Source organism: Peromyscus maniculatus, chromosome 3 (assembly GCF_049852395.1).
Source record: "Peromyscus maniculatus bairdii isolate BWxNUB_F1_BW_parent chromosome 3, HU_Pman_BW_mat_3.1, whole genome shotgun sequence".
In the NCBI taxonomy this organism is placed as follows: domain Eukaryota; kingdom Metazoa; phylum Chordata; class Mammalia; order Rodentia; family Cricetidae; genus Peromyscus; species Peromyscus maniculatus.
The window spans coordinates 109,175,446-109,200,191 of NC_134854.1; the positions used below are offsets into that span (position 1 = coordinate 109,175,446).

At 48.4% G+C, this 24,746-nt stretch overlaps 1 protein-coding gene across 2 annotated transcripts in view; it reads left to right on the forward strand.

The window, feature by feature from the left end:
* The first annotated feature begins 8 nt into the window (after positions 1–8).
* Positions 9–24,746, forward strand: part of Mxd1 (MAX dimerization protein 1) — a 29,163-nt gene continuing 4,425 nt past the window's right edge. The window contains exons 1-5 of one of the 2 annotated variants that reach the window (XM_076567190.1): positions 9–462; positions 7,030–7,129; positions 12,751–12,780; positions 23,092–23,206; positions 24,585–24,744. In XM_076567190.1, the coding sequence (XP_076423305.1) occupies positions 7,053–7,129; positions 12,751–12,780; positions 23,092–23,206; positions 24,585–24,744 (382 nt within the window). In that variant the 5' untranslated portion in view covers positions 9–462; positions 7,030–7,052. Of the gene's footprint in view, positions 463–6,379; positions 6,729–7,029; positions 7,130–12,750; positions 12,781–23,091; positions 23,207–24,584; positions 24,745–24,746 lie in introns of those variants that run through there. The other variant, XM_006984583.4, reaches the window with a different exon arrangement.

Consider the following 24,746-nt stretch of genomic DNA (forward strand, 5'->3'; position numbering starts at 1 on the left):
ATTTATTTGACAAATATCTTTATTATTAAAGAGTCTCCTAGACATTTTCTTTTTCCACACATAGATCTCTTTTGTTTTCAGGTAAGGTCTTGTTCTGTAATCCAGGCTAGCCTTGAAATTGGGAGAGTCCTGCCTCCATCCCTTGTGGCTGGGATTATAGATGTGTCACCATGCCAGCTTAGACTTAGTCATTTTGATTCTTGGTAGTTTAAAAGCCAGAAGAAGGAAAAATTATAGCTTTGGATTTTTGTGTATTCTTCATTTCTCCCCAAAATATCATTTACTGTGTTCCCTCAGAAACAAAAGTGATACATGTTTGCTTTAAAAATACTTAGGAGAACCAGACAGCAGAAGAAAAGCCAAATTTCCCTGCAATCTACTCCAGAAACATTTTGTTGTGTGTCTTTTCAGGCTCCTATGGAAGTGTATTTCTTATCCCACCCATGGAATAATATGTAAAAGGTACATATAGCCTCCTCTAACCCTTGCCTCATTTACTATGAATGTTTTACGTCTGTATTGTTTGGAGACAGTGGCATCCTGTGGCTTTTTAGTTGTATCATAGTTGACCAGCCTTTTCTGATGCCTTGAGAAGGGTATCTAGTAGCAGGTTTCACGTCCATTAGAGACAGCCCATAACTGCATAGACACTCTGTATGTGTCTGCTTCAGATGGGAGTCGGCTGTGCCTCTGCTCTTAGCAGAGCCTTCATTGGGCAGTGCATGTAAAGTCCCTCTATTTTATTGCAGATGGACTGTGGTTATTTCAGCCTCCATTGATGTTAGCATTCAGATTATTTCCAATTTTTTGCAATTTTGAACAGTTCTGTAATTACACCTGTGTTTCATGATTTTGTATTTCTTTGGCCATATCTTTAATGTCCTTATTAGTTTTTTTTTTTTTTTTTTTTTTTTTTTTTTTTTTTTGGTTTTTTCGAGACAGGGTTTCTCTGTGTAGCTTTGCGCCTTTCCTGGAGCTCACTTGGTAGCCCAGGCTGGCCTCGAACTCACAAAGATCCGCCTGCCTCTGCCTCCCAAGTGCTGGGATTAAAGGCGCCTTATTAGTTTTTTGATTAGCATATAGAGTAATGAGTCTTGTTGGGCATTTTCATGGTATACATCATTCTGCTTTTTTTATTCACTCTCTTTGTGCCTGCCTCCTCTTGCTGGCTCCTTTCCTCCCTCTACTTTCATGTGATGCATATTCCAGTACCTTCTCTTCTTCCCTCTACCTTCTCAAGAGCTCTTCCTCCCCCTTTATGATGGTCCCCTGTATACATTCATGACCCCAGTCACATGTATGTAAACATGTACTTAAATTTAAATCTAGATTTCATGTATGAGAGAAAACAATATTTGTGTTAGTCTAGCTTATTTCACTTAGCATAATGATCTCCATTTCCATTTGGTTAGATTTTTTTTTTTTTTTCCGAGACAGGGTTTCTCTGTGTAGCTTTGCGCCTTTCCTGGGACTCACTTGGTAGCCCAGGCTGGCCTTGAACTCACAGAGATCCGCCTGGCTCTGCCTCCCGAGTGCTGGGATTAAAGGCGTGCGCCACCACCGCCCGGCCCATTTGGTTAGATTTTTAAATCTGGGACGAGATGAGGAATATGGTTAGGACCTTTCCTCTAGTAGGCTGCTGTCATCCAGGGCCACACTTTGTGTAAGATCTTCTGTTTCCAAGTATCTGTGTCTTGGCACGCCCAGGGCTTTGGCCTTCAACCCTCTCCCTGCACTCCATGTGGCTTTAACTGTGTGCTGCATAGCCTTGGGTATGTATGCCAGGCTGGACCTCCACTAAACTGCAGCCTTGCTTGAGCCTGCAGATCAGGCACCTCAAATGTGAGGCTGAACTGAGCCCTCCCTTTCCTGCTGCTCTCTTCCCTGAGACTCCCCCATTTTAGCCAATAGCTATGTACTAAATGGCCTTTCATTTACTCCTTCATTCAGTCAAATTCTGGGCCCATCCTCATGCCCTGGATCTGACTGACTGGAGAATCCCTTCAGAATTTGTTTGGCCACTGCTTACCACCAACACCAGCCCAGGCTCACACCCTTACCTGGACTACTGCAGAAGCTCCAGATGGGTCCCTCTTTCTGCCCTTGCTGCGTCTTTACCCTCCACCCACAGCAAAGCCCACACACTCCTGGTCTCAGTGATACTGTTAGAAGGAAGTCCGTTTTGCTGCTGCTCAGGCTCTGTGTGATCTGTGCTCATGTACTCACACCATAGCTCACTGCACTCGGACACATCTGCTGTGCTAGTTGTGCTTTGAAGCCAGGTGTGTGCCTGCCTAGTCTTCCCACTTTGTTTTTCTTCCTCTGGAATGGTCCCTCTCCTAGATGTGTTCATGTCCCTTCTCTATTGGGATAAGACTCATAGACCATAAAACATGCTCTGTTCAAGTTGACAGTAGTCTTAGTGTATTCATTTAGGCAGGCATCCATCTTCACATCTAGTCTTTCATCATCCCTCGAAGAAACCTCGAACTCAGACAACTCTTAATGCTCCCACAACTCGCCAGCACGTGCTGTGTCTCTAGATGTGTGCCTGCTGTGGGTGTTTTGTAAGTGGAATCACATACACTTTTGTCTGGCTGCTTTCACTATGGCATCATCCACGTCATGGCATGTATTGCTGTTCTTTTCCTTTTTTCAGCTGATTAATACTCCAGTCTGAGGTTGTACCATGTTTTTGCTCATAATTCAACAACAGCAGATGGGCATTTAGGTTGCTTTTGCATTTGTGAATAATGTTCCATGGACACTAGTATACTTTCATAAGAACACGTCTATGTTTTATTTATTTATTTATTTTTTTGAGACAAGGTCTTTATGTAGCCCTGGCAGTTCTAGAACGGGAACTCACAGAGATCCGCCTGCCTCTGTCTCCCCAGTGCTGGGATTAAAGGCGTGCGCCACTGCACCCAGCTACAGTGTACCCATTTGTATTCTCAGTTCTCTGGTCTGTCTGTATGGAAATAAAAGTACTGGGTTATATAATGACTTGTTTAAGCGTTCCCATTCCCCCAGAGTGTAGGAGGTGCTGTACCTGCTCTCCCAGCCCGCCTCTACTTAACTTCACATCACTTAGCACAAGCTTCTGTCTGTCCTCGTGCTTTTACCAACTGGCCCTTCCGTTTTGAGAAATGGGCCTTGCCTTGTTTGCTGACATAGCCCAGCCCCATGGGGTGCCTGGGACCTTTTGAGTTGGAATGTAGTGCTGTCAGCTTTCTCATGGAGCCACTTCTGATTTTTGTTTAAACCATATAAAATTTGTTTTTTGAAAGTGTTTAAGACATTAACTTAAATAGGACTGATTCCCTTTTTTAAAGTTACTGATTTTTAAATTGTATTTATGTATATGTGCCTGCTTGTCTGTATGTGCATCCTGTGCATGCAGAGACCAGAAAAGGACATCAGATGGACTGACTGGAACAGAGGTACAGGTGGTTGTGAGCCATGTGATGTTGGTGCTGAGAACCAAACCCAGATCCTGTGCAGAGCAGCAGGTGACCTTAACCACTGACCTTGCCTGCTCGCCAGTCCTAATGCCCTTTTGCATAGAAGTCACTGTTGCCTGCCCTAGTGCTAAGTGCTGGAATTACAGATGGGCTACACTGCAGCCAGCTTGCTTTTTCCATCTTTCTTTTTTTAAAACAAATAACATGTAGAGATAATTTTATAATTGAATTAACATGGAGCCTTGTAGAGCTTTCTGTGCCTGTGTAAATGACATCCACCTTTAGAGACCTCACTGCCCTCCTGTGTGCTGTGCAGTGTGTAGTGTGTGTGTGTGTGTGTGTGTGTTTCTGTTTTAGAAGTTTTGAAGATTCGAGTATGACGAGAGAAGCCATGACACTGGAGTGTTTAAAGAGGCGGCAAAGAAGGGTTGATATTAAAGCAGTGATGTCCTATTTGAATATTTGCTACTTCAAAAGTGAAATCAACTCCTCAAAAGCTTAGAAGACAAAATTCATCTCATAGTGGTTTTGTAAATTTGGTTGTTAAGAAGGTTTTAATTCCCACAGCCTTAGGCCTTTCAGACAGTTGAGTGCTGTGGGCATCAAGATCTGGGGTGCTAGTCAAAGCAGCCCTTCTTGGTCAGATGTGACATGTGAGATGAGCGCAGCATTGGCAGCAACCTTTCCCCGAGCTGGGACCACGGGAGGAAAAGCCCTTAGACAGTGGGGACTAAGAGCACACGAAGGTTGTCTCACAGCCACGCCATGATTTTTGTTTCTCCATTTTAACTACTCAGCCCTTCCTTAGTTTTATCTCGCATGTTGCAAAGCACCTTCCTATGCTATCACATGCAGCTTTTTTATTAAAATTCTTGCCATAAAGCGGGGCTCACGCATTTAGAACTCTCCTGTTTGGGAGGCAAGGCTCTGCCTACCTGTCAGTTGACGCTTATGTAGTGACAGGCTTGGGGCTGTGGGGAAGGACTGAAAGCTGGGGTGCCCTTTGTTTTCCACTTACTGCTTCACTGCCAGTAGATGGCACCAGAGACTCTTCTTCCTGATGGCAAGTCCTAGTTGGCATCACTAATCCATTCCTTCATCACCAGGAAAGGAAATTGCTGTATTCCTTAGTCTTGGTCTCCGATGTTTATGTAATTGGTTTTTTTGTCTGTTTGTTTGTTTTGTTTTTTGCTTTTTGTTTTTTGGAGTTGAATTTAAACTTGTCGGTGCTTAAATTACTTGCATTATTTGCTCTCTCTATCTTGGGTTTCAAACTCTGACCACCCTTTTAAAAAGAAATGTGTGACTTTTCAGTTGGAGCAATTATGGGAGAAGAATTATTATCCTGAAATAGGACTAGGTTGAAATAAATTGTTGAGAGCAAAAGAGAAAGACTGAGCCAGGCAGTGATGGCACATGGCTTTGTTCCCAGCACTTAAGAGGCAGAAGCAGGTGGATCTCTGCGAGTTCGAGGCCAGCCTGGTCCATGGAACTAGTTCTAGGACAGCCAGGGATGTTATACAGAGAAATCCTCTCTCAAAGGAAAAAGAGAAAGACTGAAAAAAGTGAAACTTGGGAGGACATATAAAAGTGCAAAACCCAAGATGTTAAAATGGCCAAGAGAGGGCATTTTTAGGAATATTAAATTGTTTACTATAATAGCTGCTCACATTACTTTAATTTTTTAAATTTAACAAACAGCATGCAATTTAAAAATGTCTCAAATGGTTTCTTTCCCCATTCTTACTTACAAGTTCTGTGCCTTTGTGAAAAACTGCTTTCAGTGTGTGTCAGCATAGAGCTCTGGATTGGATCCTTGCACATGCCAGGCAACATTGCCACCGAGCTGCACCCCAGTCCATTGTGTGTTACCCACAGTTTGAATTGTGTTCTATGACTGTCTGCAATTCTGTGTACCTGCCATGGGTTTTTTTGGTTCGTTTTTGTTTTGTTTGTACAACTGCAAATCAGATTTGCCAGGCCAGTTGTGAGTGAGACAGCAAGGGTTCAGGTCTTTCCCCAAGCTAAAGAAGAACAGGAAAATCACTTGTCTCTTAGCCTCTTTCTTCATGTGAAAAATGTAGGTAAGGATGACAACCCCTTGGGGTTGTCCTGAGGGATGGAAAGTGTAGGTAGATCACCTGACATGTGTGTACAAAGAAAGCTAACACTGCATACTAACATCACTAGGAAGTTTCATTTAAAAATCCCCTGTTCATTTCAATTTTCAGAGTTCTTAACCTATAGCTTTGTTCTTGCCTTTTAAATTGGAGATATAGACATTGCACTTTGGGTCTCGAATGATCTATCATTTCAAAAATAGTGATTGCTCAAGGACCTATGTTTGTGAGCTTTCCAGTGGGTGCCGGTGGAGCACACACCGTTTGGGGGCTGACGAGAGGCCTGTTCAGGAGTGTTTTCCTCTGGGATGGAAGGTTCAGCCTTCAGGTTCAGCCTTACTCTATAGGCACCGGGCCATTCGGTGCGAGTGTGGTCTAAGGGAGCCAGCCGTTCTCCCCCGCCTCCCTCCCGGGGTGGGAGCTACGTGCCACCACCATCTGTCGGAGGTCCCCAGCTAGGCCTGAAGTTCTCCCCAGAGACAGTGGGCAACAGGTCTGCGGCCAGTGGGCGGGGCTCCGCCCGTGCCCTCCTGCCTCGTAGCCAATCGGCTGCTTGAAAGTGGGCCGCCGCTTAGGCAGAGCGGTGACGTCATCGTAGCCGGGAGGTTTCCGAGGGCTCGGCCAATGAGGCGCGGGTGCAGTGGCATTCCCTGTACTGTGCTTGCCCAATGCCCGCAGAGCCCAAGGGGAGGCAGCAGGAGCACGAGGCGGAGTTGCGAGTCCTACGGCCAATGGGGTGTAGGGGGCGGAGTCCGGGCCTTGTCAAGCCCGGCCAACCAGCGGGAGGAGCGGGCTTCTGGGGCGGGGCCTCGGGCACTTGCCCAATTGCGACGGTCTGGAGGCGGGCTGTGCTGCGGGCAACCCAATGAGGGGCACCGCCGCCGCGGGCCTGTCAAGGGACGGGACCGGGGGCGGGCGGCGGCGAGTCGGGATAAACACTCAGCGGCCGCTGCTGGGATCCGGGCTCCGTGCCGTCCCAGCGCTGCCCCTCCTGGCTGGCCAGCGCGGCGGCTTTTCGGCGTTCCCGGCCAGCGGCCCGCGGGCACGGAGAGGCGGCCCGCCGGGTGCAGGATGGCGACAGCCGTCGGGATGAACATCCAGCTGCTGCTGGAGGCGGCCGACTACCTGGAGCGGAGGGAGAGAGGTGCACGGCGGGCTGCGGGCCGGGCGGGCGGCCGCTGGGGTGGTTGGGGCGCGGGCTGGCCGCGAGCGCCAACCCCCGGGCCCGCGCCCCAAAAGGCGAGCGCGGGGGGCGGCGAGCAGCTGGAACCTTCCACACCTGCTCCGAACCGAGGGCGTCCACGCCAGGAAAGAGCAGGCATTGTTCTCAGAATTCCGCCTGCCTGCGCCCGCCCGGTGCCCGGACTCCGACAGACAAACGGACGCGGGGACAGGGTGTCAGATGCTCTGGGCCCATTCATTAACGGGACCCCTCGGTTTTCTAGAAGCTGAACATGGGTATGCCTCCATGTTGCCGTACAGTAGCAAGGACAGAGATGCCTTCAAACGGAGGAGCAAGACCAAGAAGAACAGCACCAGTAGCAGGTAACTGTTCAATGTTCCCCTTCTCTGTAGCTAACACGACTGATTGTTAGTTGACTGCTGGGATTCTAGCCCTATAGATACATTGAGGGTCCGGTAATACACACACATGGTGCTAAACAGCCCTTCTTCTTAAGTTGAAAAAACTGAGGAGAAAGTAAGATTGTCTTACATTTCATTATGACCTTTTTTTAAAAAAAAAAAAATTCTAATCTTCACCCTCTGAACAAAGCAAAACTCCATGGGGCTAGCAGCTGGGTCACTACTTCTGCCTTCTTTACAAGCAACAGAGTTCCCACGTTTCCTTTCATTCAAACTGCAGCATGTTATCGGTTGATTTTGCTGGTCATAGTGAAGATTTTATAAACGAGGTAGCTGGCCTGACACAGGTGGTAGAAATGTATATTTAACGTGTAAATTAAATGCAGTAGTTTGTCTGATAACCCAGTTGTGGCCTCTGTTTCTGATGCCTGAGCAGAGTGATTGAGGTTAAAGCACACTTCAGGGAGAAGGTAGGTGCGTGCTGCGTTAGGATGTCAGCGAATTCCAGCCTTTTCTTGTTAGCCTTCCGATTGCCTCAGTCCTCAGAAGCTGTCGGTTTCACCACGGTGCTTAGTTAATGACTGGGAGCTCACAGCCCCTGATCCACAACAACATGTCACCTCTGTCACTGTCCCATGTCCCTCTCCTTGCCCTTAAAATACTGGTTGGAGCTGGGCATGGTGGTGTAAATCTTTGATCCCAGCACTCAGGAAGCATGTGGAGCTCTGTGAGTTGGAGGCCAGACTGGTCTACATTGCAGAGTAGCTACATATGAGACTACAGGGCTACTTAGTGAGACCCTGTCTCAAAAAAACAAAAACAAAACCCTAACTAGTTAGTAGGAGTCCATGTTACTAGGGCCATTCAATTTAGGCTATGTCTAAAATCATTGACATTTTCATCAGCAATTTAGAATCCTAATACCTCCCCCCTCATGAATAACTTCCCACGAGCACATAGATTGCCACGTAGGGTAGCCGCTGTGGCTTAGTACAGACCACTAACCCAGGAAGTGCCTACTCACACCTACAGTTCACCCACCTTGTCCTTGGTTCACCCGTCCACAGCCCTGAGTGTTGGACTCACAGACTGGGCCGCACACTGCACCACGCTCCTGACTGAGGCACCAGGAGGGTGGACCTGACCCAGTAATTACCTGGTGGGTTTTTCTCGTCCTCTCATCTAGCATAGGCTGATGATGGTAGTCAGTAGTGCTGCACAGGGCACTACAGCCTTTTAAGGAGGGTGTTCACACCGACGTGAGTCAACAGTGGCGTCAGAAAGGGCTTCACTGCCGTGGTGTGCTGTTTGTTTTGTTTCTGTACTAGTGTGTTCTTCTGCCATATCACCACCACTCCTGAGCTGGGGGGGATCGTCCACCTTACTAGTCTTATACTTTAATGCCTTAACACTCCTTTTTTCCTGCTTTTTAGAAGGTTGCTGGTGGGTTGAGCAGTGGGGACTAGAAAGGCTTTGTGAAATGACTTGGTCCCAGAAGGATGATTAAAAAAGCATAGTGAGAGCTTACATGCTAAGCTAATCACCAGAGTCCTTCTCCTGCCGATAGCCTGCAGCACTCCTGGACAGTGGCTACAGATCCTGCGTTTGTAAAATGGGAAAACCCTCTGTCAAGAGGCTGCTTCCTCTTCCTAGAGAGCCGGCCGTCATAGCTGTCTGTGCACTGCACTAACAGTGAAGGGGTGTGATGCAGTCAGTGTGGGAAGGAGCCCTCAGGGTCCAGGGTTCAAGTCCAAGCAGGGAGTTTTTTGTAGGCATGGTCTCTCCCATGGCTGTTGGCATATCCTTCACCTGAGGAGTGAGAGCCATCAGAGAGCAGCTGGACACCAGTCAGAGTCAGCCTTCTGCCCAGGGCCATGTGACCATGAATTTGAAATGAAAAGGCCAGGGAGATACTGCTAGTTCACAGAACTCTTTGACAATAACATGTTCAGGTTGAAATATTATGTATGCTCTTTGCTTGTGGAGTCTGAGGAAATACTTTGCCTTGGACAATAAAAAACAAGATTCGGCCTTTTTTTCAAACTTATTGCTTTTGTCAAAAAATTAATAATAATAATAATAATAATAATAATAATAATAATAAAAAGTATAGTGAATGTCAGTTGCTTTGGAATCATCCAGAGAACTACTGGATTAAAAAGACAGGCTCTTTCTTTCCTACTGGTTTTTAAAATCACTTAGTTATTATTTAGAATTGAAATTGAGAGCTTTGTTTTTCTTGTTTTTGTTTGCTGTTGTTTTTAAAGAAAAACATCTCTTGGCAGAAGATAAGACCTCAGTGATAGAGTGCTTGTCTAGCATGTATGAGGCCCAGGGTTCAGTCCCCAAAGGTAAAGACAGTCCTGTTGCCCAGGCTAGCCCAAACTCCTGGGTCTCACGTTCTTCCTGTCTCAGCTTCTTAGGTAGCTAGAACTCTGTAACATGCCTCTGCCTGTAATAGAGTTTTTAGAAGTGTATTTCGTTAACTTGAGTAAAACAGGCTCTGCCACTGACGGGAAAGAGGAAGTCTGGGACTTGGTCACTGAACTATTTTATAAGGAGTGGCTGTGAAGGCGACCTAACATGAGGCGGCTTTCTGACGTACTGCATTAGGCTGTGTTATCTATCTTTTTATTGGAGTATGCTGTTATAGGGTAGGATTGACCTTATGGCCATTCCAGAGTCCTTGGTGACTGCACTGAAATGGTTTGACATAGAAAGTGTCTATGCGTTCTCCCATGCCTTAATTAGAATCTTGTGCTCACCCTTCAGTGGGCTGGCTGCTTCTTATTAATGACTAACTCAGTCAGCAAGCCAAGCACACTTCAGGTACACCTTACATGGCTGCCCCCCTTTAAAAGGCACCATGTGTTCAACACTCTTAAGCAATCAAGTAAAACCTGTCATTTCTAAAACTTGAGTCAAAAATTACAAAGAGTTACACTTCCTGCAGGATTTGTAGATAAAGTTTGTCCTGGGGATCCAGTTTTGGTTTTTTGTTTTGTTTTGTTTTTTTCATGTAAATAGAAATTGTCAGTCTGTCTGTCGGTAGATCTTTAAAGGATCCAGAAGAGTACCCCAGATGCTCTTTCTCCTCCCAGTCTTCAGGGACAAGGTGGGGGCGCTACTTCTCTGTAGTTAAACAGGGAAGTCTTAACCAACTCTATTTAAAAAAAACAAAACAAAACAAAACAAAAAAACCTATCAGACTTTGAACTTAGAATTCCCAGTTGAAGGTAAAATGCCACGTGTTTGAAGCCACGTGTTTGCAGTTCAGGCCAGATTCTTGTTAACGGAGGGTCCCTGCCAGTCCCTGAAAGACTTAAACCAAACTGATGGAGAACCCAGGAAACCAACCGAAAACTGGTTTAGAGGTCCTAAAAACAAAACTTTAAATGCATTATTATTATTATTATTATTATTATTATTATTTTCTCATTTGTTTCCCTCATGAATAGAAGTTAATCTTCTGGGGCTTATAGCAAGAGAAGTTTGTTTTTATCACTTCTGTATTTGTGTGTGTGTGTGTGTATGTGTGTGTGTGTGTGTGTGTGTGTGTGTGTAGGTGCATGTGCGCCACAGTCGGCCTATGGAGATCAGAGGACAACTTTCAGAAGTTGGTTCTCTCCCTCCACCAAGTGGGTCCTGGGTATCAAACTTGGGTCATCAGGTGTTGAGGCAAGCACCTTGATCTGCTGAGCCTTCTCACCAATCTCTAGAAGAGAAAATTTAGTGCTGGGCTAGAAATCTCCTGTTGAAGACACCCCTCTACACCCATATAGATACACACACTATCCCTGATCTGTGAGTGAACCTGCCAATGATACCATGCATGGCTGAGCATTCGCCATGGCCGCCATGAGACCTTACCTCCTGGGCTTACAGAATTCACAACCAGAGCCAGTTAGATTCCACAGAATTCCACATGATAAGTCCAGATTCAGGCTTTTCCAAAGATGGGCTTCTTCACATTTATGCCTGGACATAGAGAAGCTGCATGCAGATGTGGAAGGAATAGTGTTGACTCTGATTACTGTGGAGCCCTGTCCATGGAGTCCAAGGCAAGGTCAGCTATAAACACAAATCATGGGCTTCTCACCCAGCATGCCTTTCATCCCAGCCTTGCCAGTCCCTTTTATGGTTGCTTCCTCATGGATCTGCACTCATTTAGTAGATTATCGGCAGTTTTGTATTCCCATTTAACAGAGGGGTTAACCAAGGACTTGATAGTAAAATCATTTCATCTCCACACCGTGGAGGGCAAAGGTTGCCTTTTTTCATTCCAACTCCTGCTTTACCAGACATTGTCTTCTTCGTGTTGAATTTGCAAACTGCCGCTTTACTTCACTGCTGTGGGGCAGCAGCGGCTTTCCTGAGGTTGGGCATGAGGCATTTAATTTAGGGAGCTGAATTGAGGAGGAGTTATTTTACCAGTTGAAATAGGATTTTGTACCCAAACAGCATCACATTTTAGTATATGCTGCCCTTAGGAGGTAGGGCGGGGGTATGACACCACCCCATGACTTTACAGATAACATAAAGAAGGCTTTGTAGTGTTATGCAACTCCAGGGCACAGCACACTGTACAACTGTGTTTTGTAAGTGACCCTCTTCCTTCTTATAAAAGACTGCATGCCTCTTAACAAGTCACTGGAGTTCCTTGAGCTATATTTAGTGTTTTGTTTGCATATATGTCACATATATCATATATGTAACTGGTGCCCACAGAGATCAGAAGAGGCGATCAGATCCCCTGGAGAACTGGAGTTAGAGACAGTTGTAAGCTGCTATGTAGGTGGTAGGAATTGAACCCGGGTCCTCTGCAAGAACACCAAATGCTCTTAGTCACTGAGCCACCTCTCCAGCCCCTTGAACTGTATTTTAGAGACTTTGAGTTATCCGACCCCCCAGGTAGACTCCCTTAGAAGAACCCAAGGAGTCCCCCATCTACCTCCTCTCCACCAGCTTTGTAGAGGAGTTACAATGGGGTGAGGGAGATGGCTGTATAGGTGATGTGCTGCTGCACATCATGAGGGGCCTGACATCCGTGTAGAACTGGGACTTGGGAGCAGACATCTCTGCCCCCAGCACAGTGGGTATAGAACAGCCCTCGGGCTCTCCGGCCATCAGTCTACCTAAGCAGAGCTCCAGGTTCACTGAGAGGCCTTGTCTTAGTATGTAAGATGGAGAACAGTACTAAAAAGATGCTAACATTGCCCTGTGGCTTACACACACACACACACACACACACACACACACACACACACACACACACACGTTCAGTTACATTGGTGTTGAAGGCACTTTTTTTTTTTTTTTTTTTTTTTTTTTTTTGAGACAGGGTCTCATCATGTAAGTCTGGCTGTCCTGGAACTCACTATGCAGACCAGTCTAGCCTTGAACTCACAGAAATCCACCTGCCTCTGCCTCTTGAGTGCTGGGATTAAAGGCATGGGCCACCATGCCCAGCTTAAAGTCATTCTTTAACACAAGAATAATTGAAGAGGGGGAAAAAGCCAAGAATAATTGATTTCTTTTGAAAGACAAGAATAATCTTATTTTTTTTTTTGCTCCTCTTTCAGATCAACCCACAATGAGATGGAGAAGAACAGGTGAGCGGGGATCTTGAGTCTGACACATCTATTACTCATCACGGTTTTTAACCCTCCCACCCCCGTCCCCAGTGGTGACCCCTGAGTTGAGAGTTCCCTCGGCCCTCTAACCAGTGGTGTGCACGCCTCACCTGGTGGAGGACGAGCTTGCTGCCCTCCCTCTCCCCACCCACTCTCAGGGAATGCCGTCAGGTGACTCCCACAGACAGTGAGGTGTTCACGAGCTTGGGCATGCTCTTAATCACGTGGACGTGGACATGTGCAGTGTGTGTGCACATGCATGCATGGCTGCAGTTGACTTGTGAGTGAAGAGTCGACTCAGGCAGGTGTGCATGTGGAAACGTGGAGGGTGACGACCCACCGGAGGGCTGGGCTCTTGGTTGCCGGCGGGGCCGCCACCCTGCGCCTCACCTCGCCCCAACCCAGCCCGACTCCTGGATTGCTGCTTGCTCCTAACGTAAACCTTTGTTTCCAGTCAAGTTACCCTTCCTTCAGCCATGCTGCCTAGTAGTTCTCAGCACTTGAGACTCACTGGCAAAGCGTTTAACTAATTTTTTAAAAACATATATGCGTGAGTTTTCTGGGGCAGAGAGCAACTGTTTATTTCTACTGATTCTGTGAAATAAAATCCTAACGGGGAAATTTTAACATACAAAGGTAAAATGGGTGCAGTGTTGTGTGTGTCCACCCAGTGACGTTCCTACACTTGCAACTACCCTTCTCCATGAAGTAGTTAAAGCAAATTTCGCATCTCTAGTAAAAACTTCTTTTTGTTTGTTTGTTTGTTTTTCGAGAGAGGGTTTCTCTGTGTAACCTTGGCTATCCTGGAATTTACTCTGTAGACCAGGCTGGCCTCAAACTCACAGAGATCCACCTGCCTCTGCCTCCCAAGTGCTGGGATTAAAGGTGTGCGCCGTCATGTCCAGCAGTAGAGACTTATTTAAAAAAAAAAAAAAAAAGTAAACATAACCACAGGCCTCTACTATACTGAGAAACAACAATAATAACTCTCTGAGGAACTTTCAAAACAAACCAGTCGTGCCAGCCCTTGTGTAGTGATCCGGCTGAATTGCTCTGGGCTGGGGCTCTGCACTAGAATTCTTGAAAAGCTCCCCAGGTGACTCTCATTGGAGCTGGGTTGAGACCATGGAACCGCCTCATTCTGTGTCCGGAGCATCCATCCCCTTGAAATACAGCCTACCCACCCAGGTGGAAAGGCTCTTGCGTGCCTGTGTAAGCAGGAAGATCTGCTCTGATGATGGCCCTGTGTCCGGCAAACCTCTTAAGGGACCCAGACTCTGAAAGTCAGATCAGACTTGTGTATAACTCTGGCAAAGACAGACTAGGCCCTCACCAGGCAGGCAGGCGCTGAGAAGAAAACCAAACTGTCCGTTCTGTTCCCCGGCAGGGTTCCAGGTGAGGGTGACATGTGGGCCTCCCCACTGCTCTGCTCTGTGACTCTGCTCTAAGGCTGAGCTGCTCACGTCAGGGCTAGAAACGCAGGGTTTTCTCCAGGTGGAAGACGGTAGCTGTGACCTTCCTTCCTCATCCTTAGTGTCTCTCTTATGTCTGCCTCTGCAGAAGTCTAGGTAAAGCGGGCTGTCCCTGCCTCAAGTTATCCTTCTTTCAGACCTTTTGTGTGGCCATTTGTTTGTATTCTCCAGTTTCAGCCCTGGGGCCAGGGCTCCGTGGTGGAGTGCATGCCTGGCATGCACAGCTTTGGGTCCCATCCCAACACTGCAAAGGAAAACAGATTGCACCCCAGGCCTCCCGGGACTTGATGCCTTTTTCTTCTGTGAGAGCATTACACAATGTCAGTGTGTGTGTGTGTGTGCGCGTGCGTGCGTGCGTGCGTGCGTGCGTGCGTGCGTGCGTGTGTGTGTGTGTGTGTGTGTGTGTGTCTGTCTGTCTGTGTGTCTGTCTGTCTGAGTGTGTGTGTCTGAGTGTCTGTGACTCTGTGTGTGTATGTCTCTGTGTGTGTGTGTGAGTGTCTGAGTGTGTCTGTGTCTCTGTGTGTATGTGTCTGTATGTGTGTGTATGTCTGTGTGTGTGTCTGAGTGTCTGTGTGTGTCTGTGTCTGTGTCTCTGTGTATATGTGTCTTGTGTGTATATGTCTGTGTGTGTGTGTGTCTGAGTGTGTGTGTCTGTGATTTGAAATCAGCACTGCTGCATAGACCTCCGATTGCTTCCCTGTGCCCTTCAACTTGGGCTTGTCAGGAGTCCTTTCCACTCTCCTACTTCCTGTTCTTTTTGGGATTTGGCCCACACTGTCCTAACAAGTTCTTTGCGTGTTTACAGTGTGTGGTCTGAAAGGGAAGGAAGGAAGGCCTCCATCGCTTAATTTAGCCAAACCTTGGTTACTGCAGCCCAGGGGAAGAGGTTCCAGTGTTCTGACCCTCCTCCTCTCCCTTGCCGGGTGCACTGCCACACCCAGTCTGTGCCGGGCTGGGCTCAAAGCCAGCAATCACCTACAAGTGAGTTCCACTCCCTGATCCACGTAGTGGAGAGTGAGTGTGTGTGTGTGTGTGTGTGTGTGTGTGTGTGTGTGTGTGTGTGTGTGTGTGTGTGTGTTTGCGCATGCACTCAGTGGTTAGGAGCACTGGCTGCTCTTGCAGAGTACTAGGATTCCATTCCTAGCACATACTGGCTGCTCACAACATACAGCTCACAACTGTCTGTAACTCCAGTTCCAGGGGATCTGACATCCATGGGTACCAAACACATATGTAGTACATGTACATACACATGTACACATTATTTTTTAATCTTAAAAATATAGAGCACATAAAAATAGTGAGGGCTCTCAAAATAAAAACAACCCAGAGAAAAATTCCAAGATGGGATTTTTCCCTCGCTTTGGTATTGTAGAGTTGGATACACCTGGGTTCTGTGGGACCTTAGACATTAGGAACAAGCCTCACCCCAGGTTGGGCTCAGCAGTTAAATACCTGACGTCCATAAGAAAGATGTAGAGGGTGCCCGGCTTTGTTGAGCACCTGCAGTTCCACAGGGTAAGGACGTGCATGGAAGGCACATCTGTCGTGTAGCTGTCTGCTTTATCATTTCCTTCAGGAAACCCGTTTTCACTGATGGCTTTTGCCCTGTGTGTACTTAATTCTTGCTTCTGTCCAAGGTTTTGTTGTTGTTTTGTTTTATAGACTTATTTATTCTAATTTATGTGTATGGGTATTTTACCTGCATGTATGTATGTGCACCGAATGTGTGCCTGTTGCCTGCAGAGTTCAAAAAGGTGTTATGTCCCCCTGGAACTGGAGTTATGACGGTTATGCTGAGCTACTGTGTGGGTGCTGGCAACTGAACTGGGGTCCTCTACGAAGAGCAGCCTGTACTCTTAACCACCGACTCTTTCTCCAGCCTCCCTGGCCATGCTTTCTTATGACAAATTCCCTTTGCTTTTTTTTTTTTTTTTTTTGGTTTTTTGAGACAGGGTTTCTCTGTATAGCTTTGCACCTTTCCTGGAACTCACTTGGTAGCCCAGGCTGGCCTTGAACTCACAGAGATCCGCCTGCCTCTGCCTCCCGAGTGCTGGGATTAAAGGCGTGCGCTGCCGCCGCCGCCACCACCGCTGCCGCCACCACCACCACCGCCTGGCTTCCCTTTCCTTTTTTGAAATGTAACTTCACTACTGTAGCACAAGCAGGCCTCAGATTTGCTATGTAACCCAGGATGACCTTGAAGTTGGGGGGGTCTCCCTACCTCAGCCTCCATGTATTGGGGTTGTGGTAACCTGTCACAGAGCCCAGTTCCAAATTTTTTTTAATCAGTCCTCCAATTCCTCATCTCCCATATTCTTAGGATATCAAAAGTTGAAACGGCATAATTCCAATAAAATTAGACTTTAAGAGTATGTGTGTGTGTGTGTGTGTATATATATATATATATATATATATATATATATATATATATATATATATATATATATATATATGCTAAGCCAGGTGGTGGTAGCACAGGCCTTTAATCCCTGACTCAGGAGGCAGAGGCAGGTGGATCTCTGAGTTGGAGGCCAGCCTGGTCTACAGAGTTAGTTCTAGGACAGCCAGGGCTACACAGAGAAACCCTGTCTCAAGAGAACAAAACAAGACAAACAAAAAAAAGAGTATATACTAAGCTACTAGATCTTTCCATCCAGGACTTGGTGTGTTTCTTAATTTACCCAGACCTCTTTTCTGTCTCTAAGCAAAGCATTTCCCCATAAATCTTGCACATCTCTTGCAAAAAGTGTGCAGGGTTTGTGTAGTTTTGGGGTACTGTAGGTTCCTGTGGTTAACAGGTTGGTGAGCTTCAGAACACAGGAATCCTTTCCACCTCATTGCATGCGGTGTGTGGGTTCTGCTCTGTCCCTTGTCTGGGACTGCTCTGGAGTCAGTGTCTTTAGGAAGGCCTGTGGCGATGGACTACTAACACACCAGCCATGGTGGTGGCTCTGGAGTCAGTGCCGCAGCAGGGGCCTGCCCAGAAGGCTCTGGCTTCTCCTTCAATAGCAGGCACCCATGTTTTCTGGGGTGGTACAGGTGTGGGGTTTGCCAGGGTTAGGGTCTTGTGACCCTATGACTAAAGATTGGTGTGTGTGTGTGCTTTGTGGAGATTCACAGCCTTGGCCTGTGCTATGATTTTCATTTGTCCAATAGGATTTTAGTGGTGCCTAGCTTGGCATGAGAGACCATTCCAGTAGTTTTTCTGGAGAATGTTCTGAGAATCGTAGGTCCCTAGAACTGTTTCCCTGCGTTTCTGACTTTTCAAATGGTCATATTCTTTATATCAAAGAGTCATGCATGGTATATGCAAGACCTGGGCATGGTGCGTACTGGGCCTGGGTGTGGTGTGCACAGGCCCAGGGTGTGGTGTGCACTGGGCCAGAGTGTGCTGTACACACCTTCTCCGCTTCTGCACACCCTTGACCACACTCAGGTTTCATTCTAAGATATCACAATCGATTCTTGGCGACTGGCACCTTAGTGAAGGCAGATAGGGATCGATGTTCGGATGCAGGCTGTGCTGACAGTGTACCACCAGTACCATCTGCCTTCGGAGGTTTTAGAAGAGGCCTGTGTTGTCTGCTTCTCCAACTTCCAGCCCCCTGCCTGGGGCTCTGAGGGCACTCTCTGACTTCATTCCCAGAATTAACAGTCATGGGGGAGACAGAGTTAGCAGGTACTCATTAGAATCTATTTTATATTAAAATCAAACCCTGGGAAGGAAATACTAAGGAGGTGCGACTGCATAGTTCTTGGTTAGTAAAGAGAACCAGTGTCTTCCGCATGGAGCTTCCGCACCGCTGTTTCTGCACATCATGGGCATGTCGCCGCCTTTGTATTTCTGCAAAGGTTTATCAGCATGGTGATAAGGAGTCTTCCAGGGCTTCAGGGCGCTGCTGCAGTCGATGAAGACATCCCTGCAAAGGAAAGGAGGAAAGCGTACCTTCCCTTACAGCCTGCCGTGCGACCTGCACCTGGCTCTGTTTAGCCCAGCAAGACTTGGTTCTCAACACAGAACCAGTGGCGACCCCTACTCACTCCCTGAAGGCTTTGATTCCTTAGGGAGACTGGGTTCTTCCGACTCCACACAGCCCAGCTTGTGCCGTCCAGTGATCCTGAGGGGCTCTGTGCACACACCGCGGTGGGAGACAGCTCCCAAGGCCCACCCTCTCCTCTCTGGATAGTCATCACAGGCACCTGCTAATGAAAAGGCCAGCACTAGAGCAGGGTCGGGTCATCGTGCTCTGGGGGACTCTTGTCAGCATGACAGGCACAGGATGCTCCCGGGGTCCGGTGTTTGATGAGAAACAGAAAACTTGGCATCTTTTTGTCCTTGGTAGAGAGCTGGCCACATAGAAAGTTCAGTGTGAGTGAGTGAGTGAGGGAGTAATGTGACCCAGTTAGAGAGGAAAGCAGATTATCATAGACCGCACGCAGGGAGCTCTGAGGGGCTAGTGGGTGAGGAAGAGGACAAAGGGAGTCCATTCAGACGCTCGCTCGGGTGGGAGCTGATTTTAAATGGCTCAGAGGCAGGGACTTGCTTTCTCCAGCATGGCCCCAGCGCCCAGGAGGAAGAAGCAGCACACAGTAGTCCCCTGAGAACCCTTTCAAGGCATAAAGGGTGGATGGAAGAACCGAGCGTTTGCCACATGGAGGCCACCTTGACCCTGGTTCGGTGTCTGTCCCTTGACCAGCAAGTGCTCAGCGTGCTGTAGGGTTCCTATTTAAAAGTCAGGCCCAGCAAAAGGTGATAGGCTCTCACAGCAGCCTGGCAGCTTCTAAGTCAGGAGCGCAGGGTGGGCCCTGGAGGCTGGAGCCCCTGTCCGCACTGTGGTTTTCACAAGGCCCTAGCATGTGAACACCACTAGCCCTGGGGTCATTTCCCTCTCACTTGGCTACTTGGTTTTCCATCCTTCGTGACTAAGGCACGCTGAGCAAAACTACCAGCACTGTGTTCATCCTCCTGTGAGCGTGTTTTGTAGTGGGACCTTTAGTGTGTTGGGGTTTGTTTTGGTGGTGACCTGTCCACTCCCAGGCCAGAGCCTACAAACTCATGCCCTCATCTGCTGAACGCAGCTCCTCTTTCTTGAGAGTCTGTTCTGCACTCCTGACGTGTGTGCCTCAATGCTGGTGCCGCCTTCGGTCATCACAGCTTCCAGCGGGTCAACATCTGGGCAGCGCATTCCTCTTCAGCTCTCTCCAAAATGCTGGCAGTCTCTCACATGTATTCTCCCAGGTGAAGTGTAGGCTGATTTTCATCATTAAATGAAAACTGTAGGGATTTTGTTTTTGTGAACTTGTTTTAAATTTTAGGAACACTGGCATTTTGCTTTGAGGGGTCATTGCCAGGAATGTGTGGATTTTTTCCATATACTCAGATTTTCCTGTCCTTCAGCAATATTTGATAGTTTTCTTCCCGTTAATCCTCCCCAAAGTTGTTTTAATGTCACTCCTAGCTATGGCACCTTTCTCTTGCTATGGGGGGGTGGGGGGGTGAAGCTCTCCGGATGTACGTGGCTCTCCAGCGAGGTCTGCGCCCTCACCTTTTGCTTTTCGAAGATCTTTGGAATAGATTTGGAGGGAGGCTGGGGTACTTCAGAATGACAGCCTGCGGCCTGGAAAGTGAGGCCCATGCCTCCCTCCTGACCTGGATCCTGCTACCACGTGACACACAGGGCCTCAGAGGGACCTCCTGTTCCACTCACTAGCTTATAAACACTTTGTTGGTCCTTCCCTAAGTGATGCCTGTATTTCCACAGAAGGGTTAGCTTGCTTACCAGCTGTTTCAAGGACGGAAGATGTCCGTTTTCTTTGAGTGTGTTATCACTCATCCCCTGCCTGGTGAGGACCCTGAGCTTGCTGGTGGTCGGGAAGAACATGGCAGTACCCTGCTTGGTCGTATTTGCTCAGGATAGTTACCCTTGTGTAGAAGTTCTAGGCTTGGAAGAGTAACACCAGCTGAGGCAGGATGCAACATCGGACCCTGTCCTCTCTAGAGAGCCGCCGAGACTCTAGGGCAGGCGCTGTCACACATTCTACAGATGAGCGCGTAGAGGCCTCGGAGTCAGGTAGCTGGGTCAGTGTCATATGGGGAGTAAGTGGCGAACAGCCTCTGCCTCGCACCCTACGCTAGTGTTGGCTTGTGTAGCTCGGACCGATGGAGAATGGTAAAGCAAAGGGCCCGGGGACTTGGCGACCGAGAGGACTGTGAGGATCTGTGTGGACTGCTGCTTACAGGCCACTCCTGACTGTAAGCACCCTGGTTGCAGTGCAATACAGTGTGGTGTGGTGCGGTGGGGTGTGATGTGGTGCAGTGCAGTGCAGTGCGGTGGAGTGCAGTGCAGTGCAGGTGAAAGCATGGCTTCTCACACTGCTGTAGACCCAAGCCTTTTGTCTACACGTGCTGAATGCAGCCCTCTCCTGCAGAGCCAGCAGGAAGCTGCCCAAGTTCATTACCTGGGTTCAAGGCAGTGGGCTCTGCTAGCAGCAGGCTGAGGGGCAGGAGGAGCTAGTGTTTGGTACTACCTTCCCCTGCCAGGACAGGAGCTAAAGGCCACTCTTGGTAGCAGAAGACCATCTAAGGGGGCAGTAAGATGACCCAGGGACAGTGATGATCTGTACACTGCCAGTCTGTGTCTGTGTGTGACTCCATCACAGGAGGACAGTGGGACAGACTGTCCCCTTCAGTCTTTGCAAATAGCAAGCAAGCTGGTGAACTTCTAAATATAGTTAGTCTGCAGGCCTTACAGCGAGAGTTAGTTAGTGTGAACGAGTCGTGTCATATGTAGTCACTAGTGGTATTTTTTCATAGCTTCTCCTTTTTTAGATTTTTTTTTTAAATTATGTTACAAACTGGGCGGTAGTGATGCACGCCTTTAATCCTAGTACTCAGGAGGCAGAGGTAGGCAAATCTCTGGGTTTGAGGCCAGCCTGGTCTACAGAGTGAGTTCCAGGACAGCCAGGGCTATACAGAGAAACCCTATCTCTGTGTAAAACAAACAAACAAAAAAGTGTGCCTGTGTATGGGTATGCGCCGTTAGTGCAGGTGCCTGTGGAGACTGGAGGCATCAGGTCTTCCACTGGTTGTGAGTTGCCCAGTGTGGGTACTGAGAACCAAATCCAGGTCCTCTGGAAGAGCCGCAGTGTTCTTAACCACTAATCTGTCTCCAGCCTTCATGGTGTTTCTTTAGTATTAATTTTCTAGTGTGTGAGTACATGTTTCATTGTGGCATCTTCATACATGTGCATTGTATCTTGCTTCTGCTCATACAGCGTTTCTAATGGCATGCTCTGTGGTGGAATGTTGTCCACCATCCGTACTGTACACACAGCTTCTGCCCCCTACCCCCAGCATCTAGCTAATGCTATTGAGTCTTCACTGCGGGCTCTTCCCTAGGGCAGGACTTCACAGCCAGCATCCAGGCCTTTCCACCGGCCAGCCTGCTTGTGCTCCTTGAGCTCAGAGGCCCTCAGCGGGCCATGATCCAGGTGGGGCAGGGGGCTCAGCACGAGGTCCAAGCCACATTTCCCAGGGCTGCCTCAGGAGGCACTGACTGCATTGTTCCCCAGAGCCGGAGGCACTCTGTCTAGCAGTGTAGGAATGGGCATTGCCCGGGGCCAAGCTCTGTGTAGATGTGATGAGTTGGACTCTGTCTTGGAGAAGCTTAAAGTCCACTGGAAGGGCTGACGCAGCCATCGGTGCATGTCAGTGTCAACGTCAGTGAGTGAGCCTCAGCTAGGCTTCCCAAGGAGTGAGGGTTGAGAGACAGACACCAGACCGCATGGAGAACCCCAGAAATAAGGACTCCCTGTGGGCTGGGATGGCTCCGAGAGGCTGTAAGGAGGTGCTAGACCTACACAGACCCCTGGAAGTTAGCCATTTCTCATAACCATAGAATCTGTTCCGTTCTAGAGTGGAGTCCAAACCAAGGTTTCAATAAACCATAGACATCCAAAGTTGTGAGGGCTCCTGTACTACTTCTGGCCATGCTGTGGCACAGGGTTGTGTGTGGCCGTGGTCCCTCCACATCAGCCTTGTCCAGCACACTTGAGATGGAGTGGTTCTCTCAGCCACATGTGTGTCAGCATTACCTGTGATAGACCTGTCGCATATGTTGGGAGAAATGTATTTAACTCTTGGAATAACAGTTGATTTGCACAGTCAACAAAACCAAACATACCAAAACTTTTCCAGTAAAAACGTCCCTCCCTGCTTCCTTATGTGCCCATGTCTGCCTTCTCTCTACCCAGCCAGGGCCACCATTTCTGAAGAACTGTTGCAGACTCACGTACACACAAGCACGTGAATGTGCAGACCGCATACTCCGTTGGCTCAGATCACTGCCATAGAGCACAGGCTTAACCTTGTTCATAGCTGCATGGTCTCCCCTATGTAAATATACCGCAACTTGTTTAACTAGTTCCCAACAGTGATTGTTTGGGTTACTTCCATCTTTGCTGTTATATTTTTTAAGAAGCCTCAGTAAATAACTACAAACATAAAAATTCTATGCACAGCAATGATTAGATCCAATAACTTTGAAAGAGAAGCACAGGTTGAGGACTTTCCCCTGGGCATGTCATCTTCTGATTCAGGAGAAGCTGATAAAAGTGCCTGGTACGAGCAGATTTCTACCCCACGCCCCGGAATGACACGTGAATCAGCCCAGAAGCTCCAGGTCTGCTTCTCACCGGGTTTCAGTGCAGTGCCTGGCTTTTCTACGTTGCTGCCGCCAGGCTTTGCTGGTCTGCAGCCCTACACTCCAGAACCCATGTAGGGGTCTCAAGTGCTGCCATGGTTCTGTTTCCACAGGCGTGCTCATCTCCGCTTGTGCCTAGAGAAGCTGAAGGGCCTGGTGCCGCTCGGCCCGGAGTCAAGCCGACACACCACACTGAGTTTGCTGACGAAAGCCAAACTGCACATAAAGGTAGGTGCCTTGGCCTGCTGTGAGGGTTCCTCCCACCCCACCTGCCTCCCCAAAAACCTGGTTAAAGGGTCCAGTCAGAAATCCTGATGCCTTGATCCCCACCATCACCAAGACCTCAGTGTTTCACGGCTTGACCTGTGCCCATGTGTGTCCGCCACTGTCAACTGAAAGAGACCCCACAGTCTCCTGCATGCTCTGTCCCCCCACACACACCTGTTGCACCCTGAGAAGCAAAGCTGCTGTAGCTCAGCTGCACACGGTTTTCGAAATGCCTCAGGACGAGCTGTCACCGGGTCTCCTGTCTGCAGCAGCCCACTGCGGCCTTCCCCGTTCTTGGTCTTGTCACGTCTCATCTATGGCAGCCATCAGAGCTGCCATTCCCTCTACAGTCCCTTGTCCCCTCCCCTCCATGGCCAGCCCCCCCTCATGCTGCGGATCTCTGCACAGGGCCCCCAGTGCCTTTGCTGACTCTTTCCTGTCATGGGGCCCCTGACTCACTGATGGACGTGGTGCCCATTTGTCAGTGTCCTGTGTGGTGGCTGGGTGTCTCTAGAACTGTACTGTTGCTCCACAAGAGAACCAGGTCTTTGTCCATCCGTGCGTCCTGAGCACCTCATGATGTCTGTCTGTGCCGACTCTGTGCACTACTGAGCCATAGTCAGCATAGTCACCATCCAGCCATAGCTTGGCTAGACAAACACCAGTTTAGTAACGGTTAGCAGCCTGCAAACAGGACAGCTCTGGGAGAGAGCCTCGGTTGGAAGCAAAACAGCTACAGTTAAACACTCATTAATTATCTGCAGAATATAAGGAGCTGGGGGCAGATTTGTAAGAATAAGTCATCTGCAGAATCGCACTTCTAGACTCTTCTGTTGGACAATTCAGAGTCAGGACTTTAAAGGGGCTCTGATTTCCCGCCAGCAACAAGTTAATTGGAGTTTGGGGTTTGGCATGACGTGAGAACTTGCTTGGTAATTGGGACTGCGCTGGGATAAACGTCTTTTTAAATAGTGTTTCATAGCTCACATGCTACGTGGCTTTCTGGTTCTGAGAGGTGTCCGGAGGGTTACTGAAGATATGGAGACCAGGTCAGGGGTTGTAGTATTTGGGTTACCAAGGGTAAGGGGTGTAAGATTCAAACTGTTGAACTCTCCCTGCATCTCGGTGAGAAGCCAGCCCCACAGTGCATGCTGGAGTCAGACAAAGCCCACAGTAACTGGCCTGCCAGCTCCCAGTCCAGGAGAGAAGCCTGACAAGGAGCACACCGCCTGTCTCCTCGGGATATCCAGCACGCTTCCCTGCTGGCAGGGCAGGTATAGGTTCTTTGCTGGTGTTCAACACGCCCCATGGACTCCAACAACCACCCTTTGACTTGCAGAAACTAGAAGACTGTGACAGAAAAGCTGTCCACCAAATAGACCAGCTTCAGCGGGAGCAGCGGCACCTGAAGCGGCGGCTGGAGAAACTGGGCGCTGAGAGGACTCGGATGGACAGCGTGGGCTCTGTCGTCTCCTCAGAGCGCTCTGACTCAGACAGAGGT